At 40.4% G+C, this 25,839-nt stretch overlaps 2 protein-coding genes across 4 annotated transcripts in view; one reads left to right on the top strand and one right to left on the bottom strand.

The window, feature by feature from the left end:
* The window catches only part of dhx57 (DEAH (Asp-Glu-Ala-Asp/His) box polypeptide 57), a 95,500-nt gene that overhangs the window by 62,174 nt on the left and 7,487 nt on the right, over nucleotides 1–25,839 (bottom strand). The window contains exon 1 of one of the 2 annotated variants that reach the window (XM_052011727.1): nucleotides 7,170–7,187. The exons of the other annotated variant lie outside the window; for it this stretch is intronic. The gene's annotated coding sequence lies outside the window, so the exon portion shown is untranslated. Of the gene's footprint in view, nucleotides 1–7,169; nucleotides 7,188–25,839 lie in introns of those variants that run through there. 2 annotated transcript variants of the gene reach the window in all.
* morn2 (MORN repeat containing 2) lies at nucleotides 62–15,918 on the top strand. 2 transcript variants are annotated; one of them, XM_052011735.1, is made up of 6 exons: nucleotides 62–220; nucleotides 5,678–5,713; nucleotides 7,380–7,430; nucleotides 8,868–8,974; nucleotides 13,265–13,401; nucleotides 14,871–15,918. In XM_052011735.1, the coding sequence occupies exons 1-6, from the start codon at nucleotides 214–216 to the stop codon at nucleotides 14,971–14,973; spliced, it is 441 nt and encodes a 146-aa protein (XP_051867695.1). In that variant the 5' UTR covers nucleotides 62–213; the 3' UTR covers nucleotides 14,974–15,918. The 2 variants fall into 2 exon arrangements, with proteins under 2 accessions (XP_051867695.1, XP_051867694.1); XM_052011734.1 differs by having other exon boundaries at nucleotides 7,377–7,430.

Genomic DNA, 25,839 nt, shown 5'->3' with positions numbered 1-25,839 from the left:
AGTAGTCCCCCCCCAAGTTCCGGGTCCAGCAGGGTGGTGGTTGCCATGGAGACGGCCGGCGTCGGCCTCCTCCTCCTCCTCCGCTCGCTTTGAAATTGGGGTGGATTTTGCATCACTCCGTCCGCCGGGGACTGTCTGGTGCCCGGGGTAGACTCAGCGGGAGTAGTCCGGGGCTTTCATTTCTTGTTCCAGTATTTCCTTCCGTCAAGTAAGATGCCGGGTGAGTGCCGCCTGTCTTCGCCCGCCCTCCTTCCCTCCCAGCCAAGTGAACCCAGATACTCCGCCGCTTACCCGCTTCACTCAGACGTGTTACCTGCACTTCATGCTTGTTGATCTGTGATTTAAAAAAATACAAAGTTCATCTTTGTGTCGAGTGATAACGCCGTTGTCAATAATGAATTCTAAAATTCCTAACCCTAACCTCAACTCCGAGCCAATAATCTTATTTTCAGACTCAGAATCATTTATTACCACTGATTTACATGATGTGAAATTTGTTGTTTTGCAGCAGAGACATAAAATTACTGCAAATTACAAAATAAATAAATAGTGCAAAAAAAGGAATAACAAGGTAGTGTTCATTGGTTCATGGACCGTTCAGAAATCTGATGGCAGAGGGGAAGGAGCTGTTTCTGAATCGTTGAGTGTGAGTCTTCAGGCTCCTGTACGTCCTCCCTGATGGTAGTAACAAAAAGGGTGCATGTCCTAGATGGTGAGGGTCCTTAGTGATGGACGCTACCTTCTTGAGTCCATAACCATCTGCAGCTTCTTGCAACCCTGTGTATTGGAGCCTCCATACCAGGCTGTGATGCAACCAGTCAGAATGCTCTCCACTGTACATCTATAGAAATTTGTAAGAGTCTTTGGTGACATACCGAATCTCCTCAAACTCCTAATGGAATAGAGCTGCTGATGTGCCTTCTTCGTGGGCCCAGGATAGATCCTCCGAGATGTTGATGCCCAGGAACTTGAAGCTGCTGACTCTTTCCACCGCTGACCCCTCAATGAGGACTGACGTGTGTTCTCCTGACTTCCCCTTCCTGAAATCCACAATCAATTCCTTGCTCTTGCTGACATTGAATGTGAGGTTGTTGTTGCGACACCACTCAATGAACCGATCTATCTCCCTCCTGTACACCTCCTTGTCGCCATCTTGATTCTACCAACAACAGTGGTGTCATCAGCATTTGAGCTGTACTTAGCCACACAGTCATGAGTAAAAGAGAGAGTAGAGCAGTGGGCTAAGCACACATCCTTGAGGTGCGCCTGTGTTGATTGTCAGCAAGCAGGAGGTGTCATTACTGATCTGCACTGACTTTGGTCTCCCGATGAGGAAGTCGAGGGTCCAGTTGCAGAGGGAGGTCCATAGGCCCAAGCTTTGAAGCTTGGTGATTAGTACTGAGGAAATTATGGTGTTGAATGCTGAACTGTAATCGATAAACAGCAGCCTGACTTATGTTTTGCTGTTGTCTACATGCTCCAGAGCAGAGCAGAGTAGAGGGCCAGTGAGAATGCATCTGCTGTAGACATGTTATGGCGGTAGGTGAATTGCAGTGGGTACAAGTCCTTGCTCAGGCAGGTGTTAATTCTAGCCATAACCAACTTCTCGAAGCGCTATCAACCATCTACCTATCAACCAGTAGATGTGAATGCTACCCGGCGATAGCCATTGAGGCAGCTCACCCTGCTCTTCTTTAGGACACCACTATGATTGCTGCCTTTTTGAAGTTGGTGGGAACCTCAGACTGCAGCAGTGAGAGGTTGAAGATGTCATTGAACACTCCAGCCAGTTGGTCAGCATAGATTTAAAGTATGCGGCCAGGTACACTGTCAGGATCTGACGCCTTCTGAGGGTTCACCCTCTTGAAGGATGTTCTGACCTGACGTCAGCCTCCAAGACAGAGATCACACGGTTGCTGGATGCTGTGGGGATTCACACAGGTGTAATGTTATTCTCCCTTTCAAAGCATGCGTAAGAAGCATTGAGCTTGTCGGGGAGTGAAGCATCGCTGCCATTTATGCTGTTAGGTCTTGCCTTATAAGAAGTAATGGCATGCAACCTTGTCAGAGCTGTCGTGCATCCGATTGTGTCTCTAGCTTCACTCAGAATTGCCTTTTCACTCTCACTATGGCCTTCCACAGGTTGTACCTGGACTTCTGTCACCAGCTTCTCACCTCATCTTTAACCCAACCCCTAACATTAGCTGACGCTACTAAATCTTTCACTTTAGCCCCAGTCACAAACCCCAGGTCTAACCCCTACCCACTACTATAATTTTTCTTTGGTAATTCCCCTGGATCAAGGATGAGTTCCTTCCACTCCAGTTTTGTGGGTTGTGAGGTGGCAAATGAGCCCAATGTTGGAAACGCAGACTCTAGCATCGAGAGGGCAGAGGTGCATAACATAAAAACACAAGAAGATAAGGAAATAGGTGCAACAGTAGGCTACATGGCCTCTCAAGCCTGCCCTGCCATTCATATGATCATGGCTGATTTGCCCCAGGTCTCAACTCCCTTAGTTCCCCATAGCTCTCAATTCCTTGATCTTTCAAACATTCATCTTCTTCCTCTTTAAATACCCCTGATGATCTCGTGCCTACAACACTCTGGGGTAGAAAATTATAGAGATTCATTACCTTCCAAGAGAAGTTCCTATACACCTCAGTTGCAGGAACCACCCCCTAATCTTTTATCTATGTCCCCCATTCAAAATTCTCTCACTAGTGAAAACATTTCTACATCTACCCTGTCATGCCCCCCTAGGGATCTTGTGTTTCAATGAGATCATTCCTCAGTTTTCTAAATTCCAAAGAATATAGATATAATTTCTTTAGCCGCTTGTGATAGAACATCCTTCTCATCCCAGGAATTAGCCCAGTGGAGACACAAGAGACCACAGGAGCTGGAATCTGGAACAAGGTCTTGTGTCTGTCATTTTGCTGGGCACCTGTGCACTGTCTTCAACAGCTATATTGAGCTTCTGGTTTCATGTCATTTCAGCTCCCCTTCCCATTCCCACACCTACCTATCTGTCCTCAGCCTTCTCTACTGCCATGGTTTTGGTCACCACGCTACAGGAAGAATGTTGTAGCGATAGAGAGAGTGCAGAAGAGATTCACTAGAATATTACCTGGAATGGAGTGCTGTAGTTACAAGAAGAGACTGGATAGGCAGGGTTTATTCTCCCAGTAATGTACGAGACCAAGGAGTGACTTTATAGAGATTTATAAAGTTATGAGGGCATAGATAGGATAGATAGTATGAGTACTTTTCCCAGGGCAGGGAAGCGTAGAACTAGAGGGCATAGGTTTAAGGTGAGAAAGGAAAAATTTAAAGGAGACCTGAGAGGTAAGTTTTTCCACACAGAAGATGGTGATTATCTGGAATCAGCAGCCCAAGGAAGTGATAGAGGCAGATACAATTACAACATTTAAGTGGCATTTGGATAGGTACTTGGGTGTAAAAGGCATAGAGGGATAAGGATCTAATGCAAGTAAATAGATAGGTATCAAGGTTGGCATGGACAAGGTGGGCTGAAAGGGCCCACTTCTGTGCTGTACTTCCCTCTGATTCTGTAATCTCATACTTCCCTGCATTAAACTCCATTTGCCAAGTTTTTGTCCAACCTATCTATATCCAGTTGTAGAGCCCTAAAATCCTCATTGCAACATGCTCTCTCTCCCATTTTTGTGTCATCAGCACATTTGGATATTCTGCACCCTCCTCCAGGTCATTAATATGAATTGCAAATATTAAGGACCAAGAACTGATGTTTGGGGCACTTCACTAGTTACATCCTTTCAGCCTGAAAAAGATGTGTGTATTCCAACTCTCTATCTTCCATGTGATAACCAATCTTCAATCCATGCTAACACATTTCCCCCAACACCATGAGATCTTACCTGGTGCACCAGCCTTTTATGTGGTACCTTGTCAAACGCCTTTTGCAAATACAAATACACTATATCTACAGGTTCCCCTCTATTGACTATGCTTGTTACATCCTCATAGAACTCCAGCAAATTTGTCAAACACTATTTTCCTTTCATAAAACCATGTTGACTTGGTTTGATTACATTAAGCTTCTCTAAATGCCTAGCTATTTCTTCCTTGATTATAGAACCCAGCATTTTGCCAACAATAGATGTTAAGCTAACAAGCCTATAGTTACCTACCACCTGTTTGTCTTCCTCCCTTGAACAATGGAGTCACATCTGCCGTTTTCCAATCTGCTGATATCTTCCCAGAACTCAGTTTTGAAAAACCTCATCCAATGTCTCCACTATTACTGCAGCCACTTCCTTTAAAACCCTGGGGTGGAGGCCATCAGGACCTGATGACTTGTCTGCCTTTAGTCCCATTAGTTCTTTCTAACTCCTTTTCCCTCTGATAGTGATTTTCCCTGTGAAGCTCTAATGTAGTATTTGAAATTAGCCCATCTTCCATCATGAAGACTAATGCAAAGTACTGGCTTAACCTATTTTTATCCAGTGTTCTCCATTTTTAATTCCCAAATCTGGCAGCCTAGGGACCCAACACTTACCCTGGAATTGGAATTGGATTTGGTTTATTATTGTCACTTGTACTGAGGTACAGTGAAAAACTTGTCTTGCATACTGATCGTACAGGTCAATTCATTACACAATGCATTGAGGTAGTACAAGGTAAAACAATACAGAATGCAGAGTAAAGTGTCACAACTACAGAGAAGGTGCAGTGCAGGTAGACAATAAGGTGCAAGGTGATAATCAGGTAGATTATGAGATCAAGAGTCCATCTTATTGTACTAGGAAACCATTCGATAGTCTTATAACAGTGGGATAGAAACTATCCTTGACCCTGGTGGTATGTGCTTTCAGGCTTTTGTGTCTTCTTCCCAATATAGGAGAAGAGAGAATGTCTGGGGTGGGTGGGGTCTTTGATTATGCTGGCTGCTTCACTGAGGCAACCACAAGTATAAACATAGTCGATGGAGGGGAGGCTAGTTTCCGTGCTAAACCCTAGCTGCCCTCCTTCCTTTTATATATCCGTAATCCAAAACATCTATATTTTGATATTAATTGTAAGTTTTCCCACAAATTCAATTTTCTGTCTCTTTATTAACTTATTTTTCTCTTGCTGCTGATTCTTGTAAAATCCCCAGCCTACCACTTGCCCTTGCCACTTTATATGCTTTGGTCTTTGATTCAATATTTTCCTGTCAGGGCAGGTGGGTAACTTATGAGTTGGTGCACTCCTTCCACCATTTACTCAGGCTTATATTGAAAGAGAATTCATAAACAAGCCATGTCTCTAGTACCAAAGAAGCTGCATACCATGATCATAATGAGGAAACAGGAAAGAATATAATACTCTCTTTATAAATGTATAATTTTAAAAGCATAATTCCTCCATGTTGGGAATGGCAGAAACTGAACTGGCAATTATTACAGAACTTGTATCAGAAGAAAACATACACCCATCTGTGTATTCCAAACTATGACATGTATGGTAATGAATGATTAAGTCAATTGCTTTGTTTATGATCCGCCTACAATGTCAATGATTCTTTTGGCCTTGTCCACTGTTTTTGACTGGTAAAATTAGTAAATGAATGTTGTGGAATTCATTGTACTCTAATGTGTGAGTCACACCATTTCAATTTGCCATTAACCTGCCGCTTGCCTCCTTGTTACAGTAAAGCCAAAAAAGAAAGCTCAGTCCAAAGAAAGAGGTAAGATTTCTTTGTGATCTCCTACTCTTACTTGATACCTATTGTAGTACTTTCCTTTTCATAAGAATTATTAGTTTCTTCCAGCTCAAAAACCTTGAGCATTTAAGGCAAAGTTAAGTGAATTAGGTGAAGTGCTCATTGTTTTGATTGCAGTAGAAGTCAGGATATGTTCAGATGTGGGATATGGATGGTACATTGGATTAAAATTTTATCATTTCACTTAACTTTAGTTTGAATCTACTTTTCCTCATGTCAATTCAATTTAAGAGATATCAGCTTGGGTCTAAGTGGACATGGATACATAATACAAAACTTCTCAAGCTTATCAATTTAGAGAGGCTATTAAGGTGGCCAGAAAAGAAAATAACAGTGAAATGTGCCCTTCTAGACTGGTACTGAAAGTTCTTGTTCAGCCTGATGCAAAGCTTCATCTGAGGGTGCAACACATTGGACCATAATTTTCCATTGTCAGCAGTTTAAGGTGGCAAGGTGCTCCTCAAGGGTCGCAGACTGCTCTGCTTTGCAAGATAGCTGCTGGAGAGAGACCTCAGGCTCGAGTAGACCTGCAGAGTTGTGAATGAGAAGCACACGCCAAGTACATTCTAGCACATTGATCATTCTGTTCTGCACTGATTTCCTTGTTTTGATAAGTACAACATAAATTTAGGGAAACATGTTTAGCTACTTTGTGAACGTGATTCAACTTTCTCCTGTTAAACAGTGGGCAAAGCAAATCCTACTGCCTCAGCCTTTAGGGTGCTGATTTATGTTGTATCAGACAGTGCTCAATTTTACTATCCAGAAATAACCAGAGGCCACAATAGTGGACTAATCCAAACATTCCCATAACTCAGAACTGATCTTCAAACCTATTATCAAATTTGTACCTCCATAACCTTGCCTGCCTTCATCCTGGCCTCAAACACTATCATGGCCAATGTTGCTTATTTTTCTTATGCTTCTTTTTTCTCAATTTCACTTTCAGATCACTGTCCTTACCAGTTCTAAAGAGTTAGGACATTCTTCTTTCTGGCTGCTGTTACAACACATGGTAGTGTAGCGGTTGGCATAACGCTATTACAGTGCCGGCAACCCAGGTTCAATTCCAGCTGTTGTCTGTAAGGAGTTTGTACGTTCTCCCTGTGTCTGCGTGGGTTTCCTCCAGTTTCCTCCCACATTCCAAACATGTACGGGTTAGGAAATTGTGGGCATGCTATGTTGGTGCCGGAACTGTGGTGACACTTGCGGGCTGCCCCCAGAACACTCTGCGCAAAAGATGTATTTCACTGTGTTTTGATGTACGTGTGACCAATAAAGAAATCTTATCAATAAGCTTTAAACAGACTGTGACAGTAACAACTTCAATCTCAGGAAAATGTATTTATGAAGAACAGGTTTACAGTTTTGTCATCGAGGAAATATCCTCCCCTCAGTCCATGCCACCCAAACTACTTACATGCAAAGTAGAAATTTTCATGGTGCAGCACCGGCAAGCAGACAAATTGGTTGAATGGTGATTGTCTATCCAGAACATGGAGATGGATGATATAAAGCCACCTCATCTTTTATTTAATAAATATCAAAATCTAGATACTAATCAAAGTCCTTACTACCTCCACAGTTATGCTATGTAAGATTATAATTCTCTTCATATTCCTTTAAGCAGTTTCTGAAGTTTTAAATGTGAACGTCATCTTCCCTAATGAAGATAGATATGGTAAGTAAACAAGATGTGCTTCACATGATAGTTGAGATTAGTAAAGCAGAATTCTTGCATTATGCAAAAGTATTTTTGCATCCTGTCTGAAATTTCTTCCTGTTCTCCTTCCTCACAATTACTAGCACCTGCTTGGATCTTTTGAAAACAATTGTATTGTTTGATCTGCTATTATGCTGTTTTGCCACACCCAGTGGTTGCTGAACTCTGAGTATTTTCCACGCATAAATTTAGCAAAGTTGTTTTTATCTAATTATAGACCAGAGTTGTACCTGCTTCCATCTAGAAGAGAATCATATCCTACAGGAAGTTTATATGTGCTAGATTTAAATTGTTTGAGCAGAAGATTAAAGTCAGATTGTTTATCACATTTATCCCAATTTCTTTACTTGCATTGAATTATGCACATTTTTTATGCTTCCGTCACAGAAAAATAACACACAAGGAATGGTGGAATGGCGACATTTGTGTCACGACTGACTGATAAAGTTCTGTTATATTTGCCTTCCTAAAAGGATTAAATTGAAAGGCCACTGTTCCCCATTGTGTATTCTACAAACAGATGTTTGTGGATAATTTAATAATATAACTAATTGATTAAAGCATCAGTACTCCAGCTGTCGCATGAACTGTCTTTCATCACATTCCATAAGCAATTACTCAGTATTCTAATTACACCCTAGGCAGGGATTAAGTTTAGAAATCATGAGATTGGCTTCATGTCAACTATATGGCATGAAAATTTAGCTGATGGTCAAAGACAAAGGCACATCTTGTAAAATTTGTGAAATAAATTCCTTGTTGCCTGAAGAAAGGTCAATTATTTTAAGGCTTCAGTTTCACATAGCTGCCATTAATGGTGTTCTTCTGGTGTAAAGCATATGCTTTGACAATAACTACATTTTGGAAGTGAGCACAAGCAGAGAGTATTGGTATGGACAGCCACACAGAGTCCATATCAGAGTTTGCAGTCATCTGCAATCTGCTCTGCTGGACGAGATGTAGAACCTGGGGCAACATCAGCGAGAAAGGAGGAAAAGAGGAGGTCAACAGCAAATTGTACCACCGGACCAACTTTCCATAACAGAGAGGATGAAAGATTCCAGTTCAATCATTCGTGATTGACGCCACAGACCTGTGGAGATGGTGGTTTCATTTGTGGAACTTGGGTTTGTTCCTGCAGGTCCTGTTGATGGCAAATGATTGACACCGACATTTCTTCTGGTTTAAATAGAATAACAGATGACTTCACAAGGTATCTGTTTGTTCTTCGGCCCATGAGAAGGTATGATGACAAAAAGGAGATGACAATGATGTGGGACCTCCACCCAAAACAATTTACTGTTTCATCAAATCTGACCCCTTCCCCACCCTTGTACTTTCATTACAGACTTCTAAAGCTGTCTGGGTCAGTTATGCTCTGCATAAATTTTACAGATGGAGAATGCACAAGAATTGACGATGTTGGACTGGAGAGAAATGGATTTGGTATTCATACTACACCCAATGGAATAACATACACAGGGCAATGGAAAAATGATAAGGTAAGCGATGTGTTTAAATGATCCATTATCAATGTTTGAAACAGAATGGTTAAATAATAGAGAATCTATCAACATTTGACATCATTAAACCATGAGTGCTTTAACACAAAAGTCCAAAAATTGCTGTAGTGATTCAGCAAAAATCCAAAGGCTGCACTTTTTGCAAATTTCTCCAACATATTAAAGGGAAATTGACAGAAACTTCAGATACTTTGATGAAAAATACCCAGAACATCTTTTCCTAGAAATTTAACTTGTTCTTGGATAGGAGTGCTAAACCTGTATATACAATTAGCCTATACTTCTTCACGTCAGTACTGATTAAACAAGATGTTTGATTGCATTTCTGGTGAAAATGTCATGCATATTTTGAGGGCAAATGCTGCCCTTAAGTTGTTAATATGTGAGGCACAATTATTAATGACTCATGGCATAGTACCTGCTGACCCATTGATGTCAGGGCTTCAACTCTCAAAAGCCACAGCAATGCTGGAAATGAATTCTCACTGTTGAAAAGCAACTCTTAACTGAGACCAGCAGCAAAATACAACATACTGAGCTAGGGGTCAGATGCATCCCATAGCTGGCCCCCAGCTGTATGACAGCCAAGAAGTACAATGTAACTGTACTGTGTATTGAATTGACATGTACGATCGGTATGCAAGACAAGTTTTTCACTTTACCTCAGTACAAGTGACAATAATAAACCAATACTAATACCAACTCTACTCAATCTTGATTCTGAAAGGTAAGCACAGGTGTTTTTCTTATTTTCTTTATTATCTTTGCTTTCAATTCCTTTCCAGTAGTTTAAGGTATTTTTTGAGAAAAATTATTTTTTAAAATCCTTTAATTTTTATTTTAAATAAAAACTTACATTCAAAGCCACAGTTGAAATACAACAGGCAAAACAGATTGCATAAAAATAAAATAAGGACGCTACAGGTACTCTAAGACCTTTATGTTGAAGGAGATTAATCTCAGCCTAAAGGTCTTTGCTTGAACACGTCCCTTTCCCTTGTATAGAGAGCTTGAATGGAGTGGTGCATTGAAAGATGGGAATAATGGCATAATTCAGCCACCATATTTTTAAAAAGATCCAAAGACTGGGAACTTCAGGGTGATGGTAACCCTGATCTCCATGATCAGAGCTGCCCTGGCATCAGGTCCTGCGTCCTGATGCTTCTAGCTTTTAGCTTTGTTCATTGATGGTCATGGATTGCAGTCATAGTGTAGAAAACATTAGCCCTCAGATAGATTGCTTTTCAAAAAAACATTAGCTCTCAGACAGATTACTTTTCAGCTAGCTGGCAACAAGAGTATTGCTTCTGAGGATATTTTGGGGGACAGGGACTCTGGCCAAGGCCTTCGTTGCCTCTTCCCTTCCTTTGCCTCTGAGCATGTTTGTCCTGCCTCATACCCAAATCCTGTATCTCCAACTTGTTCACCACATCTACTGTGGCCACCACAGAAGCACTTATGGGTACAGAGTTAATAACTAGACAAAGGACCGTACATCCATGTGACCTTGCTGCACTCTCCTGAATCCCCAGCTGGTCTCTATACTTGCTTGTGGCAAACTGCAGAAATTATAAGTAGGCATTGAGTAGTAAACGGAGAGCTATGAAAACATGAGTGGCTGACAATCTTTCTACATCAGAAAAGCCTGACTCTGTTTCAGCTGGCAACAACCTAAACAAGTATTGTGTGGCAATGACACATGTTATTAGCAAAACTGACTGGTCAGATTTCAAGAACTACACAATTCTTGCATATCAATCACATGTTTGCAATTTACCCATTAGAAACCTTGATATTCAAAAACAAAGAGCCATGTTATCCAATTTCCAAGTAGTTATACAATTGCACAAGTTCTAGATGAGATTTTAAAGCATATTGGACCATGGTTTTATACACACTTTGGTGCTAAAATGCTATCTTTATGTACGCAAATTCTAATTAAAAAAGATAGATATTTCAAATATAAATCAAATATAGATATATTAAAGTTGCTGTGACTGTGAACCAAGTCACTGGAGACACACTGAAGCTGGTTGATATAAGTGGTTGATATAACTATCAGTAGAGCTTCCCAAACTCAAAGTACATAAAATTTATATTCTTGAGAACAAAGGTAACAGCCAGTGATTCAATACAATATTTTTTACTTGTTTACTTCAATATTTTGAGTCTGACAAATAGTTCCATTGAATTACATATTTACGTTGAGAGCACACTGTAACCGACAAGACATCTCTGAATGTTCAAACACCTTTGCTGGGACAAAGTAGTTCATATGGATGGTCTAAAAGTTTCTGAGGACAGAGAATCCAGACACTCAAAATTAATGTTGCGAGGGCTGACTCTGTAAGTAATAAATATCCCATTTACCGATAGAGCAAATATGCCTGTGACCATATTTGTTGCACTGGGTGACAAAATCAGTCTGGTCTGGAAGCTTCCTTGAACTCAGTCACAATGGTACAAAATAACTTAGCCAGTGTTGCCTAGTTTGACTTAGGCCAATTAACATACCCCCATTATCTTATGTTTGGCTGATGTACACACAAGAACATCTCATGGTCACATCACTTTGCAAACTATATCTCTAGAGCAGCCAGCCTCCTACTGTGGGCCAGTAGCCTGTGCTCTGTAGACAGTATAGTTTGTTTACAAAGCTGCCCTTTTATTTTCAAACTAATTACTGCTTGCAATTTTCATTAAGAACTGAAGACTGGTTCTTGTTTGAATTAATGCCTGAGAGATGCACTGAAGCTTGGTATAGCCAATGCGAAGGCTCTGTGGGGAAGGATCACAGTTTAGGGTTCTTCTGCTACTGGACATTGAGGGGCTGAGTCTGTTGGGGAAGCCCCTGTGTATTGTCCCAGGGGGGCCACATGAGTCGCAATGGTGCTATGTACAAAAATGTGTTAACACTACTGAATGTATTGACCAAAAGTCAGTAGGAATGTAAAAGAGTTTTGCACTGTTTATTCTTTTTTGTAAATATATTTTGTTATGAATAAAGTTTATTTTTGAAGTAAGAAATAATGCCTATATTCATACAGTTCCAAAACTCCTGAATCCCTAACAAAAATAATATTTTTAAAAAGTTCGTCATTTTTCAGCTTCTTCCATAACCTTATTTGTATCTCACAGTATTTATTTTGCACTCCATAAAATTTTAGCTAAAAATTCTGCTTTCTCCACAATCTTCAGGCCAATATCACAACACTTGCTACTGATGAGGACTATCAAACCAATTACTTAAAAGTATGATATTGCTAACATTGCTGATTTAACCCAGTTGTACTGATTTCCATACCAGCCCACTTACACACTGGTACACCATACCAGCCCACTTACTGTTATCCAAGGCCAATTGAAAAGAAGCAGCTATTTTTCTTGTGAATCACTGACAGGTTAACACATGGAATGGAAATCTGAAATACAAACTGTAAATGGCAGAAACTCTCAGCAGGTTAGGCAGCATCTAATGAATGGTTATCAACCTGAAATGTTAATTCTGTTTCTACCTCTGCACAAGAGTTAAAAGACTGTTATATTAAAAAGCTGACGGTTGGTTTATATGTATAATGTAAGTGAAATAATGTTAAAACTTCTAATTTGTAGTCACATTTCACCTTGTTCAATAAATATTTGATGCATTCAACAATGCATCAAATTCTTCTTCTCCTTAGCAGTCCTTTAGGATTGAGAACGACTTACTTCCACTCCAGTTTTGTGGATTTTGAGGTGCTAATGAAGTGATTGTGGCAACCACAGCCTCTTCCACAGTTGGGGCAGGAGGTGGCTGATGGAGGGGTAGGTGGATACATAGTTTGTCCATTTATGCAGGGCTTCACTGTGCTCTGAACAGATACTTTTCTGAGTTCTGTTGTGGAAGGAGATTACCAGGCAAACAAGGAAAAAGATTCAAGGATGCAAAAAATACTAACTTGAAATATGTAAACCATCAGCATTAATTAAGAATTGAAATCATTAATCTCTTTTGTTTTCTGACTACTGTACTGATTGCTCTATAATTTTCTCGAGTTGTTGAGGCTGGGCAAAGTGAAACTGTCAAAAGTGGGATTGATAGTGTTTTATAGACTCAGATTGTGACACCAGGTTGGGTGGAAGGAATTTAAATACAATTCACCCAGTGGCTTGGAGAACTGAATGACCTATTCATATTCCTACGTTCCTAGAGTGAGAAATCCAGTGACAATTTCTAATACAATATTTGATGTGATTTCCTCATTTGATTTCTATATTTCTTTCTCATAGATGAATGGCACTGGAAAATTGGTGCATCCCTCAGGTGCAATATATGAAGGAGAGTTTAAAGACAACACATTCCATGGTACAGGGACCTACACATGGCCGAATAATTTAAAATATATTGGAAACTTCAATAAAAACAGGTAAGTTATTCTAAACATTCATATATAATTTAGACTGTATTTTGTTTGAGGGAAGCAAATGAATGGGCTAAGACAGATATATGTTGGGTTTCCACCTCTAATTGGTGTACTCCATACTCCAATGGTTGTACGGCATGTTTATTGCTCTACCGCACACCATTCTACATAAAACTGAAAGCAAACAGACTCTGTTGTCTAATTTAATGACCATTAACAGTAGCCAGCCTTTTCTATCTGAACTCCTTCATTTTTAAAAGTGATGAGCAAGAGTGTTGAAAGAAGGTGATTTGTTATGCCCCCGTGATTTTACTCTTTGGTTGTCCTCGAGATTGATCTTCAACTCCTGGAGATTTCAGGACAATCCAAGAGGGCTGACAACATCAAATGTACCTACTCTTTTATGAATAAGTTTAAAAAATTGACTCACAATCCATACTCTCTGCACCCAGCCTGCAGCAGCCAATATGCTGTCAAAATACAGCTAAGGAAAGTTCCTAAAATTTAAAATATATTGGAAACATTAAAAATACAGAGATTCTACTCCCTCCATGTTTGATCCCAATATAGAGAGTGGCCTTTTAAGTGCAAGCACTGTTCTCTGTTAATTTTTAGAATGTATTATTAGAATGTGGGAATCACTGACTAAGCCACCCATTGACAGTTTTGATACAGAGGCCAGTTAAGAGCCAGCCATGCTGGTGCTGGAGTCACTTGCAGGCCAGATTTGGCTAACAAGTGACACCACCCAACAGTTCAATTGTTGCTGTTATTGATACCAGGTTTTCATGTACATATTTTTAAAAAGAAAATTGTAATTCTTAAATTTTCCATTGTGGAATTTTAACTTTCATTCTGTGGTTTATTTGGCCAGGCATTTAGATTCAGTTCCACAATATAACTTACCTTGCTGAATATGTAGTCTTATATGTGCAATCAATAAATTCCTGTGATTGAGGGACATCAATGGAGACAAGAAGGCAGTAACAAATTAATTTCACTCCTTCTGACTGCTTTTCTGATGTCATTGATTCCTCTTCCGGGAATCAGCCCATGACTGTGTAATGGAGTGAGGCCTTGGTGAGTGCTCGGCCAGTACCGCTACGACAGAAACAGAAAATGTTAGAAATACTCAGCAGGTCAGGCTGCATCTCCGGGAAGAGAAACAGGTAATGTTTCCAGTTGAAATCTGAGGAAGGTCAGATAATAGTTCTTTTAAAATTTTAGCGAAAGCAGACACGGAGATAATTGGCTGTTGTGGTATCAAAATCCTTGAGATGTCATTAACCAGATAATATTAATGCAGCCATGCTCTGAAGAGGCATTGTAAACTTTGTGCTGTGTTTTTTGCCATCTTACTCAGGTAATATGTTTCATCTGCCTAACTAATGTGCATCATACTATGACAATTCTGGAAAAGTATACAAATGTCATTTCAACTGAATACTCTTTCATCTGCTGTTACTTTGCAGATTGGAAGGAGAAGGCAAGTTCATTGATGCAGAAGGCTATGAATGGATTGGGACTTTTCATTACAAAGCTGCACCAGGGCTGAAGTTGAAACTGGATATGTAATCCATGTCTGAATGGGACTGATCACTGGAACACTGTTTAGCAATCACATTTCTGAGTCATCTTTTTTAAACATCACTGAGTGTTTTTGTAAATTAAAAATATTACTGTAGAAATTTAGTCTTCTTTCAAATACTCCACAACATGCACATTTGAATTATTTGAAAATATCTAATAGGATAGTTCTGTTTATTTTAATGAAACAATAAAGAAACATAATATTAATAAGAATATTCTAATTATTTGATCAGGATTCAGCAGGGGGGATATGTGATGCCGAAATATAGCGTTGACTATTTTTCCTGGGACAATGTGTGCTAGCAGTGCTGTATGCTGACCGAACACTGTAAGGTCATACATCATACTGTGACAGTCCAGGACACACTGCATTAAGCCTGGTCAAAAGGTAGGTTGTACATTTCACCAAGATCTCAGTCAATGAGGTAGATTTGAGTGGCCTCTTAAAGGAGAAGAGTGAGGGAGTGAGGGGAAGTTCCAGCGTTTTGAACCTAAGAAGCTGGAGGCACACAGGCCAATGGTGAAGTTGAGGAAGTAAAGGGTTAAGAAATTGTGACTTTATATATAACTAATGAAAAAATACCATGCAAGCAAACCCCTGACTCAGGACTAGGTGGTAATTACTGTGTCTGGAACTTGATTGCAAGCCAATTATACTAAGCAATAAGGGTGATTGTTGTATTAAACAGTAAGTGTGAGGTTTGTCCTAAACAATGAGTGTGATACCTATCTTTGAATCTCTTGATTGTACATCAATTATACTGAACAATGAGTGTGATGCCTGTCTTTGAATCTCAGGATCCTGATTGAAACTTGTGGAGCAGCATTCATTAAGTGTGTGTGACAAGGACTGTATAAATTAATGTCTGCCCCTGTGTATTGTGGAGACCTCAGATAAAGACTCTACATGAGAGTCAGGAGAATTCTCCCTGGCAGTATACTGCTAATAAATGCGTTTTAACAGAATTAATCTGTGGCACTGTGTGGTTTTGCAGCAGGCAGGAGTGGGAACTTAAAATTGGGATAACAAAGTGACGAAAACTGGGCACGTACAAGGCGTGCAGAGTCTAAAACGTCAGCACAATTCTTCATTGTAAGTACAGGAAGTCCCCGGGCTATGAACGAGTTCCGTTTTTGAGACTGTTCATAACCCAACTTTGTGTGCAACTCAGAACAGTGTCCGCGCATGCGCACTTGGCCCAGGGATCGTGGCCACGCATGCACACTTGGGCCGGGGATCACAGCCGCACATGCGCACTTGGCCCGGCGTCGGGCCAAAGAAGGTGTACCGCCGCCATGGTAGGATCGGGGGCCAGACCTGCTTACCAACCGACCACGAAGGTCGGTTCGCAAGTACGGACGTTCGTAAGTCGGACGTTCGTAAGTTGGGGACTTCCTGCATAGCAGAATAGTGCTGAGTATGTCATTTTGCCATTCATTAATGTACATTCTAAGTGCAAACCATGCCCAATGTCCAGCAAGCCACTTTGAAAGCTGGGATAGCAAAGTGCCCATTCCATTCTATGTGCTCAGCAATAAACATCAAATCTAGATTCATAAAAGATGGTCACTGGGCTGGTTGCATGAATGATAGATAACATTTCTCATGTTCCTCATTTCAGCAGACAACAGACTGCAGTGCCAGTATGTAGGAGAGGGGTTCTTCGTAAGTGTTTAAGAGGAGACACTAGAAATTCTGATCTGGAGACAACAGAAACAGGTGATATGAAAGTAGTCCAAAATATGAAGACAAACAAGGGTGCCAGTTGCAGAAGAGCAGCCAAATGTGAGCTCCACATTTACTTTCTTCCCCCTTTCTGTTGGACAGCATGAGTAAAGTCAGAAACTTTGCATAGGGCAAATGGGATCTATATCCCACAAACTGATGGTAAAATTTGTGCTACAGTGGTGAGCTTTGATCACACCTTTTTTCTCAGTAAACATTTGCACATTACTAGTTTAATACTTAAAACAAAGGCGAAAAGTATAAATAATATAGCAAAGCAATATTGGGGTCAAGTTCTGACTGTGCAATGGGGGCTGTGAGGCAACAATTTTTATTCATTCTCATAGTATGGATGTCACTGGTAAGGTGTGAGTTTGTCAGCATTCTTTCATTGTTATTTGATCCAAATCCTAGAACTCCCTTCACGACAGAGCTATTGCAGTGGTTCCAGAAGGCGGCTCACCACTACCTTCTGAAGGGAAATTAGGGATGGGCAATAAATGTTGGCCTTGCCAATGATGCCCAGATCCCAAAATGGAAAAAAAAACAAGATGCTGAGACAGATGAGTTGTTTGGGCTTGAAGGGTGTGTCAGGTCAAGCATTGTAAAGTAAGCCAAATATTTTTTTTAATTTGAGAAAATATTTAGAGATATATTGATATGATGACATAGCTTTTTCCATAAATACTTATTGAGCCAAAATATTAAATACTTCAAATACTTATTGAATCTCTTCTAACATAGCACTGAGTCAGTCATTGTTGATTGAGAGTTCCAGAAGGAAGCTTCATAACTGGCTGCCCTCTCCTTTGGTTCTGCCTCATCTGGCAATCTCTAATATTTCCTCTTCTGCTTGTGTTCCGCCTCCATTGTGAAGAAAGATATGGAGAGTAACCATATTGAGCACCATTGTAGGAGCCCAAGGATGGAAAAGTAGGCTGCAAAGACATTCCCTTTTAGAAGCTGAGATAGACAACATAGAATCTTTATTTGTTGGACAGCCATGAAAAGATTTTTCCCATCACTTCAGTCAAAGTTGCTGTTTCAGACAAATTTTCTGGTGATTCATATCCTGTGAATTTAGCCACTCCCTGGCCTGACATCTCATGCATGTAATTTTTTCTACAAAATTAAAATTATTGAATGCAATTCTGCTGTAAATAACATCATTTCAGGGCGAGCAACTGTGGATCTCATTATTCTGTTGCTCGCATTCACGCACCACCTTGGAAGTAGATGCATTTTCTGCTGTTGGAGAATTTCACAAGAATTAAACTAAAGTTTTGAGGCCGGTGTCTCTCTGTCTGCTTAATTTAAGTCCCAAATTCCAGTCCTCTTAGAAAGAACTATAGTTTTCCCCAAGGTGTTGTGGTCTCCTCTCACATCCTAATGATGTGCTGGTTGTTAGGTTAACTGGCTTCTGTAGAATATCTCTAATGTAAGTGGGTAGTGGGAGAATCAGAGTGGAATTGATGGGCATGTGTGAGAGAGAATGGGTTACAGGGAAATAAGTAGGGGAAAGGGATTAATGGGATGGTTCTGAGAGCTGGCATGGACTTGATGGGCTGAATGGCCTCCTTCCACATCATATGGAAGATACAAGAAACACTTCTGCACCAATTTTTGGAGGGAGTTTTGGGTTAATGAGTTTCTTCTCTCTATTACTTGTCTTCCAAGTCTTTACAAATCTTTACCAACAAAGTACGTCAAAAATATAGAAAAAAGAAAGCGAGTCACTTCTCCCCATTTTTATTGACCTGGACAGCAGCTAAGCATTGTGAGAGTGAAACAATCATACTTTAATTGTGGGAATGAAGGAAAGAAAGAAAAGAAAACTTGCATAAATATATCACCCTTCCCAACACAGTGCTCTCCAGCCAATGAAGAACCTTTGAAATGTGATGGCCAACGTGCACACAGCAAGGTCTCACAAATATCAGTTTGACATCACCATCTAATCTGATTTTGTGATGTTGATTGTGGGATAAATATTTGCTAGGGTACCATGGATAATCCCATGTTCTTCTTTAATATAGTGTCATGGGGTTGTTTCTATCCACCTGAAAAAGTAGGTGGGGCCTCAGTTTAAAGTCTCAACTAAAAGGAGGTGCCTTTGACATAGCAGAACTCCATCAGTACTACACTAGAGTGTTAGTTTAGATTTTATTGATCACGTCTCTGGAGATAACAAAATCTGACTTAAGAGGCAAGAATTCTAATAATTGAGCCACAGTTATCTGTCATGCCCTCTGATGCTCAAATACTCCATATTTACAAAAATTAGACGAGGTTACGTATGTTCAACAAAATAGTGCATCAGGTGTTCAAGTTCTTAATGGTCCACCATTGTTCAGTATCAGCAGTTTCGGATCATAAACATTGAGGATTCACATCTAGACCGACAATCTAACCCATCACCAAGGGAATGCGACACTGTTGGAGGTGCTGTCCGGTGCAGCTACTGCCACTGCCTTACAACTCCAGTGACCTGGGTTCAATCCTGACTTCGGGTGCTGTCTGTGTGGAGTTTGCACGTTCTCCCAGTGACTGTGATGGTTTCCTCCAGGTCCTCTGCTTTAGAACCATAGAACCATACAGCACAAAACAGGCCCTTCAGCCCACCATGTTGTGCCGTCCATAAAACCACCCTCACACTACCTAACCCCTTCCTCCCGCATATCCCCCCATCCCACACTCCTCCATATGCCTATCCAACAAGCTCTTGAACCTGTTCAATGTATCTGCCTCCACCACCACCCTAGGCGGTGCATTCCATGCACCAACCACTCTCTGGGTGAAAAACCTCCCCCTGACATCTCCCCTGAACCTCCCACCCATAACCTTAAAGCCATGCCCTCTCGTCTTGAGCATTGATGCCCTGGGAAGGAGGCGCTGACTGTCTACTCTATCTATTCCTCTCAGTATTTTATATACCTCTATCATGTCTCCTCTCATCCTCCTCCTTTCCAGTGAATAAAGCCCTAGCACCTTAAGCCTCTCCTCATATTCAATACTCTCTAATCCAGGCAGCATCCTGGTAAATCTCCTCTGCACCCTCTCTAACGCCTCCACATCCTTCCTATAATGAGGCGACCAGAACTGAACACAGTATTCTAAGTGTGGCCTAACTAGACTTTTGTAAAGCTGCATCATCACCTCGCGGCTCTTAAATTCACTCCCGCGACTTATGAAAGCCAACATCCCATTGGCCTTCTTAACTGCTCTTTCCACCTGTGAGGCAACTTTCAATGAACTGTGAATATGAACCCCCAGATCCCTCTGCTCCTCCACACTGCCAAGTACCTTGCCATTCACCCAGTACTCTGCCCTGGAGTTTGTCCTTCCAAAGTGTACCACCTCACACTTCTCCGGATTGAACTCCATCTGCCACTTGTCAGCCCAGCTCTGCATCCTATCAATATCCCTCTGTAAGCTCCGACAGCCCTCCACACTATCCACAACACTGCCTATCTTAGTGTCGTCCGCAAACTTACTAACCCAGCCCTCCACCCCCTCATCTAAGTCATCTATAAATATCACAAAAAGTAGAGGTCCCAGAACCGATCCCTGCGGGACACCACTAGTCACTGCCTTCCAATCCGAGGGCACTCCTTCCACCACAACCCTCTGCTTTCTACATGCAAGCCAATTCCTAATCCACACAGCCAAGCTTCCTTGGATCCCTTGGCCCCTGACCTTCTGAAGAAGCCTACCATGAGGAACCTTATCAAACGCCTTACTAAAATCCATGTAAACCACATCTTCCTCCCACATCCCAAAGACGTGCTGGTTGGCAGGCTAATTGGCTGCTGTAAATTGCCCCTAGTGTTTAGGTGTATGGTAGGATCTGGGTGGAGTTGATGGGAATGTGGGGAGAATAAAAATAAGGGATTAATGTAAAATTTAGTGTAAATGGATGGTTGATGGTCGGTGCAGAGTCGGTGGATTGAAGGATCTGTTTTGTTCTGGATCTTAAAATTATTCTGTTGACTACTACTTTTATGTTAATTTAACACGAACAATTCCACAGCAAATTTGTTAGTTGCATTCTGAACCAAGAAAGCCTTTGGAACCATGAAAAATGATGATACAAAAGGCACTTTGTTGATAGTGGCCACTCTAGTTTCTGAACTCAGCAGACTGGCTCATGAACAGTGAGACATAAGATACCGACTTCCTTTTTTAAGTTCATGACCAATTTCTGACATGCAAAACATCCAGTAAACATCCAGCATTCACTCAACACAGAGCCTCTTGTTACAAGAAACTTCAAGAAGAGTCATCATTTGAACATCTTGCAAGATTCAATGCAGACTGAAAGGAAGTTGTCTGTAAGTCTTACTTTCGAACTTTGTACTTGCCAAAATAATTTAAATATGTTGCACTAAAAATTGTTGATAAATTAAAAGTTAATTTCCTCAATGAAATATTTTGATGATTCCTTAAATGCAGTTCACAATCCTGGTTAATGGGAGTATCTTTGATGATGTGACTTTGATTTGGGAGTTTTGTCCTGTATTTAGACTGATAGCCCTTCATGGTTAACTGAAGGTCTCATACGTATTGATAAGGGTTACCATTGAACTCCTTTGGAAATAAAGAATTAGAAACTAGAGAATTATAATAACAGAAAGGCTTACCAATGACAAATCGGAAGAATCCATCCCCCCTTCCACAAATTTTTAATTTTTAAGTTTTGGTTAACTCATTTTTAGACGTAATGCCTTCAGTTGAATTTTGTCTCATGGATATAATACTTCAGGTATATAGCAAAAGTAGCAAAGAATTTTTCATTTTTGAAGACTGCTGCTTTGAAATATCAATATTAGTTGTCAGTCTTGGCTCAATGGTAGCATTTTCCCCTCTGAGTCAGAGGTTGTGGTTTAAGCCCAAATCAGAAACTTGAATGAAAATGTATGTTAGCTCATCTGTATGTAGGGGTGTCTACAATTCATAACCTGGGAACAGCCTGTACTGTTAACCCCAAGTGGATGCATCTGGACTTGAGTCATTAAGTTCAGACAGTGGAATGGGCAAATCATGTGCAGGGAGGCTCCCTCTAGGGGTGTCATACTGTACATCAGATGCTTCATCAGTAGCTGTGTGGGGCACATATGGTACTTATCTTAAGAAGCTGCTCTCCAATTAGGAAGTGTAGTTAACCAAAACAAAGAGGTCTTTCAGTTCACCAGCATATCTAAGGAGATGGCCAACACTGGTCATTCCTCCCCCTCAAAGTTTTTTTTGGGTTTTTTTCCCTTCATAAAATAGCAAAGATTTAGAGATATTGCACACTAATTCACATTGGCCAGGATTTTGTCTTCAGTGATGAAAGAATTCTTCTCACTCCCCAGCTTCAAAGAAAGCCGCCTTCAAAGTGGAAGCTGAGTCTTTGATTTTCTCTACCCCGATGTGACTTTCAGATTGTCAATTAAAGGGAAATTGTGTGTCCAGGAACAGTGAGGTCATCAAGCAAGCTAATCAGCCAATTAGATTGAAATATTCTTTTAGATGGCAAACCAGGAAATAATCATTACATATAAATTGAAGTAACATTTGTGATTTGGATAAGAGATTAAGTTGGAAACTGGAATATCACAAACTTTAAAGACTTCATTTTTACCTTTTGTATATAATGTGGAGCATTCCGTTTTGTACTGGAGCAAATGACATTGCAGAAATTAATTCTACAAAATCAAGGAGGTTGTTCAGCAGTAATTATGCCTCAGATGTAAAATATCTAATTCACCTCATTCAACAAGGCTTAACATCTTTAGTCCTTACAGTTCTGAAATGAAGGGTCTTTGACCTGAAATGTTGATTCTGTTTCTCTTTCCACAGCTGCTGCCTGACCTGCTGAGTTTTTCCAGCAATTTCTGTTTTTATATCAGATTTCCAACATCTGCAGTATTTTTTATTTTAAGTAAAATTTTTATTATTTCTTACATTGAGGGGAGTATGTAAAAATTTAAAGTTCATGACAGATCATACATTCTGTGTTGGTTGCATTAGGTGGAGGAGTAGGATATCACTGATAGTATGTTTGGCTTTCTACATTTAGCTACATGGTTGGTGGTGAATCAGAACAACCAGATACTTACAATAGACAAAGAACTACCCTTTGTTTATTGGACTGCGGGACCAATGAGAAATTTGAAACCTGCCCTAAGAACTAAAGAAATAAGTAATGGAGAAGAAAACTGAAGGTATGTGATTTCAGGAATATTTATCAATTGCAAGTAAACCTAGACTAATATTTTATGTTAATTGTTCTGCAAGTTATTGACAAACAAAAATGCTTAAATAAATACAGCAAAGGGTATGGAATATAAAACTAGTTTTGATGCCACATTACAGGGCGTGATCTTCTTGAAGCATATTATTCTGAGGAGTATCTACAGGGTGGATGTTACTCTAATGGAGGTAACTAGAAGTAGGGGACATGGTTTCAAAATAAGGGTATGCCCATTTAAGATGGAAATTAGGGGGAATTTCTTCTCTCAGATGGTGCCAATCTTTGGAAAATTGTCTACTTCAGAGAGCTGTGGAGGCTGAATCATTAAATATATCCAAGGATGGGACTGACACACAGTTAAACCGCAAGGGAGTCAAGGGGTATGGGGAGAGAGTGGGAAAGTGGTATTGAGACCAAGACTGGATTAGCCATAATCTTTGGAATGGTGGAGCAGGGGTAAAGGGGTCAATTGATCTGCTCCTGTTCCTGTTTCTAATGTTCTTATCTATGCCCATACATTATCCATTATATTTCAACATGAGACAGTCAAGTACTGATTGTATTTTAAATTCAAATGAATTGTGTTTACCGGATAATTCAATACCTAATATCTTGTCTGAAAGTTAGCCATTGTTGGAGAACATAGTAATTAAGATATTCTTCAAAAATGACAGATTATTCTGGGTCAAAGCCATAAATTGGACAATACTAGTATATTGCAATGAAGAATAATTGATAATCCATCTGTCCCTAACATTCACTTCTCCTTCACCACAAAGCACAGCAGAACACCCAAGACCAGGGGAGGGAGGGTGGTGGTTGGTGTGGTGGAGAGGGGAGATGTTTGGTGGAGTCAGAAGAGGAAGGGGAGATAGGGTGAGTTGGGGGAACTATGGTATTGCCCAATCTTATCTGTTGTTATTGTTATTATGACCCTATCAACTGGTGTGGCCACTTTCAGGGAGCTATAGATTTGGACCCCAATATCCCTCTATACATCAATGCTGTTAAGGATCCTGCCATGAACTGTGTACGTTCCCTTTACATTTGACCTCCCGAAGTTCAACACCTCATGCTTGTCCAGATTAAACTCCAAATGGCAGATGTGGCAACAATGAACAGGACATACCTTGCAACAACTTAAGTTCTTATCATTACATTTCAGGAATGCATTTCCTCTAAGCGATTAGAGGAGATTTTATCCCCATTCAGAAGAACAAGTCCTAAAGTTAATATCATAACTCTGCTTGTATAATGTATGTGGTATAGAAACAGTTATATATATTTCAGATGTTTATAATAAATGCTGATTAATTGTCCAGTTAATATTTCAGTGTTCCCAGGCCATCAAACTAGGTAAGATACCACAAAATGCTTCTGCATATTCCAAGGCAGCTGAAGGGCATGATTAGCATCACCAGTTTTAAAGCATTGCTTTAAAATACTTTCAGGATTGGTTTAAGTTAAGATTGTACAGCCAAACCAGGAGAATCACAGTAGTACATCTTTCACCTGAGAAGATGAGAGCATGAAGAATAGCTTCACTGCTTGTCCTGGAAAAAATTTTCAATTCAGCTACCTGTGCAATTACCCTTTCAAATCTTCCTTTGAATCTGCTTCCACCACCTTCAGAAGAGGTGCATTCTAGATAAGAGCAACTTTCAGTACCCTGTAGGTTTCTTTGACAATTACCTTAAATCTTTGATGTTTAGTTACCGACTCTTTAATATGAAGCAGAATGAAACACTCCCAAATTTAATTTCACTGTATTTTCTTCACAGAGATCAAAGTCGCTGAGGAGGCAGATTTAGCCTCTCAGATTTCACAGGTAAATGTTCTTACATTGTTATTTTATTGATGTAGATTTTCATTGAGCAACTTACATCTGGTTGCCAAAACGTACACAATTTCTTCTGCGTAGTTTGTCCTATAACCTTGTAACTTGCAGCACTTTGCTCCCCTGGATTCAGCCCTGAATCTGTTAGCAAGGATGGTACAGCTGTTTTATGAATGAACCTCTACCTGTGGAGACTAAATACCGCTCATTGACAGTTCTTCCTACCTCCACTGGACCACGATTTCAATGATGGACATCAAGCCATCATTCCCAATATTATCACTGACATCCTTTCCACTGGAGTTAAGGGCTCTGTGATAAGCAGACACTCCTTGCTAACTCTTGCTATCTTTTGTTTCGTGTGGTGAGTCAAATGCAGGCGGCACAGCAGACTGGCACAAAATGAATGTATCCTGACTGCCTCTTGGATATTGGACAGTGACTATAGTGATGCATTAAGGGAGTTGTACATTCAGGGAATGGAATCCCTTGCAGTTGTGGTTCATCACAGGGAATATGAGATGCCTGCTGTATGATATTAGTCGTGTCAAAACCATTCTGTACTACTGGGAGTTTGAAGTCCTGGTAAAGCCTTGTGCTCGATCTGCCTGTTGCAAAGGAGAATGAGATGAATGTTGCAGTACTGAACTAGAGCTCAGTTGTGACTTCCCTGATGCAACAATGTTTTGGTCATGTCTCCTGTTCTAGCCAGGGGGTGGTTCTAAAAGTAAAGGCTGATTTCCAGCACATCAGCCCCATTGGTAAAGCTTTGTGCTGCAGCCTTTGAAAGTTGCAGCCATGATCTGAGTGAGAGATGAGACTGCTGCCATTCAGAAAAATACTGGCACTGATAGCAGCTGCGGAGCAGGAGGCTGGGAGCAATGCATCAAGTGTGGAATGAAGCCAATCATCATAAAGGCTAATGGAGTTCTTAAATAATATTTAATTATCAATTTGACAGTGATCAGATGTATTTAAGTGTAGCTTTTTTAGATGAAGAAAGCCAATAGCCTTAAAATTCACGGTGAAGTTATTTTAAGCAAAATGCATCTG

This window comes from Pristis pectinata, chromosome 3 (genome assembly GCF_009764475.1).
Source record: "Pristis pectinata isolate sPriPec2 chromosome 3, sPriPec2.1.pri, whole genome shotgun sequence".
Classification (NCBI taxonomy): Eukaryota; Metazoa; Chordata; class Chondrichthyes; order Rhinopristiformes; family Pristidae; genus Pristis; species Pristis pectinata.
This window is presented reverse-complemented; position numbering and strand designations above follow the sequence as displayed.

Coding starts and splice junctions, on each gene's coding strand:
- morn2 (XM_052011734.1), top strand. Junction 7,431..8,867: donor CCCTAATGAAGATAGATATG/GTAAGTAAACAA, acceptor TAAATTTTACAG/ATGGAGAATGCACAAGAATT. Junction 8,975..13,264: donor GGCAATGGAAAAATGATAAG/GTAAGCGATGTG, acceptor TCTTTCTCATAG/ATGAATGGCACTGGAAAATT.